Source organism: Plectropomus leopardus, unplaced genomic scaffold, assembly GCF_008729295.1.
Source record: "Plectropomus leopardus isolate mb unplaced genomic scaffold, YSFRI_Pleo_2.0 unplaced_scaffold27527, whole genome shotgun sequence".
Classification (NCBI taxonomy): domain Eukaryota; kingdom Metazoa; phylum Chordata; class Actinopteri; order Perciformes; family Serranidae; genus Plectropomus; species Plectropomus leopardus.
The window spans coordinates 1-2,133 of NW_024629965.1; the positions used below are offsets into that span (position 1 = coordinate 1).

General features: G+C 42.0%; 1 protein-coding gene across 1 annotated transcript; it reads left to right on the plus strand.

Annotated features, from left to right (window-relative positions):
* Positions 1-140: 140 nt before the first annotated feature.
* On the plus strand, positions 141-2,074 carry LOC121937814 (SEC14 domain and spectrin repeat-containing protein 1-B-like; the record flags this gene model as incomplete). The annotated part of the gene is made up of 3 exons (XM_042481123.1): positions 141-255; positions 351-516; positions 1,993-2,074. Coding segments are annotated over 3 exons (363 nt in total), but the record flags the coding sequence as incomplete, so codon positions are not given.
* Between the last annotated feature and the right edge of the window lie 59 nt (positions 2,075-2,133).

Below are 2,133 nucleotides of genomic sequence, written 5' to 3' on the forward strand. Positions count from 1 at the left end.
ACACACACACACACACACACACACACACACACACACACACACACACACACACACACACTTTGTATGCTACTGTTTTGGAAGAAAAGAAAAGTGTCTATGGTTTATTCTGAGTAGTCGCAGCTCTGTGTCTGTCTCTGCAGTTGTCCCAGCAGTTGGACAGTCTACTGGGCATGCTCTGTGCTGATGTGGCTCCAGCTGACGGAGCTTCCATTCAACAAAACCTCAAACTGTTGGAGGAGAAGCTGCAGACTGTCGGTTCGTACTCCGAATGATAAGACTTATCCTATAAATTAACTGTGTCTTTTTTTTGGTGTTAATTAAGGATGTACATGTACACGTTATCCCCGCAGAGGCCGGTCTTGCTTCTCTGCGTCAGAAGGGGGGGCTGTTGATGGAGCAGATGTGCGGCCAGCAGTCGTGGCCTCTGGAGGAGACGGAGAGTCCGGCTGGAGAACAGCAGGACAACGTTCAGCACATCCAGGCTGTGATGGAGGAGATGCAGCTCCGCAAGCAGAGGTGACTTTCCTCTTCTTTTTCTTTTCACAGCAGGGAGCCAAGAGGGTTTCTTTTATCTGACTGTCGGAACAGCGGAAACATGATACCGAAACTTGATGCTTTTTTTAAGTAACTAATTGTTACTAGGCAACCACTTAATCACTTGTCCTTAACTTAACCCTCATTTTTGTGGTGGAGGCTGGAGGCATTATTTTTTCAGGTTGTCTGTTCGTACGCATGAACGTCCAGGGAAATTTGGCTCAAACAAACCTTTGACTCAGAGATTTTGGTTGTCATAGGTCAAAGGTCAAGGCTACTGTGACCTTGTCTGTATTATTTCAGGAAAAACTTAAGGGATTTTTTTCAAATTTGGCTCAAACGATCACTTTGACTCAGTGATGAGCTGATTAGATTTTGGTGGTCAAAGGTCACTTTGACCTCGCATTCGTCTCTTTTTTGTGACCGCAATATCTGAAGATGGCCTTAAGGGAGTTTAATTGAAATTGGCATTAGCATCCACTTGGACTCAAAATGAACTGATGAGAATCTGGTAGTTGAAGGTCAAAGGTCAAGGTCACTGTGATCTTCTGTGCTGCCGGGGGGAGATAATATAATAAGAATAATAAAGTATTTGTGTAGCACATATCAAAACCCACATTACAAAGTGCTTTACAATAAAAATCACAAAAATACACACACAGGAAAGATTTTAAAACACAAACACAAAAGAAAAACATGAGAACAACACACAAGAAAAAATTTAAATAGCAAAAAATACACCACAAAAGAAAATTTAAAAACAATAGTTGAATTTAAAAACAAAAACAGCAGTGCAAGATATAAGTCCAATTTAAGTAGTAAAATATATGAAGAAATTAAGTCTTGAAAGAGAAATGAAAGGAAAGCCTTTCAATCAAAATAAGTCTTCAAATCTTCAGGCAGATCATTCCACAACCGAGGAGCCCTAACAGCAAACGTGAGGCGGGAACCGTCTGCCTGAGGATCTCAGGTTGCAGACCGGTTGGTGTTGGATATATGTTCTGGGACAAGGCCACGAAGGGCTTCAAAAGCAATAAGTAAAATCTTCAAATCAGTCCTCAAAGATGTGTGTGAAGCATCCAGTTGGGGACAGTTTGACAATCTGCTGCTGATTGTCTGGCCACATTATGGTTGGTCAGAAAGTAGTCAAGGCAACAATTTCTTCAGATGTGTCTTGCAGCTTGCATCACCTTGAAGTGATCTAACATTAGTCTTTACCAACCATTTACACTATCACTTGTTGTTGTTGCCACCGCAGAAGGCTGTCTCTCAGGTCATCTGACTAAATGAAGGAATAAAACACCAATAACAGAAAAACTCTCACTGAAAACAAAAAGGAAAAAAAGTGTCCCGGGCTGCTGAAGTGTGCATTGTCTGATCGGAGCCTTAAACTGTTAGTGTGTATTAATATTATATGTAAATGAAGCCTTTAACAATGTGGGTGTGTGTGTGTTGCAGGTGTGAGGACATGGTGGACGTGAGGAGGCTGAAGATGCTACAGATGGTCCAACTGTTCAAATGTGAAGAAGACGCTTTACAGGTAGGACACACAACAACACACACACACACACACACACACACACACACACACACACACAC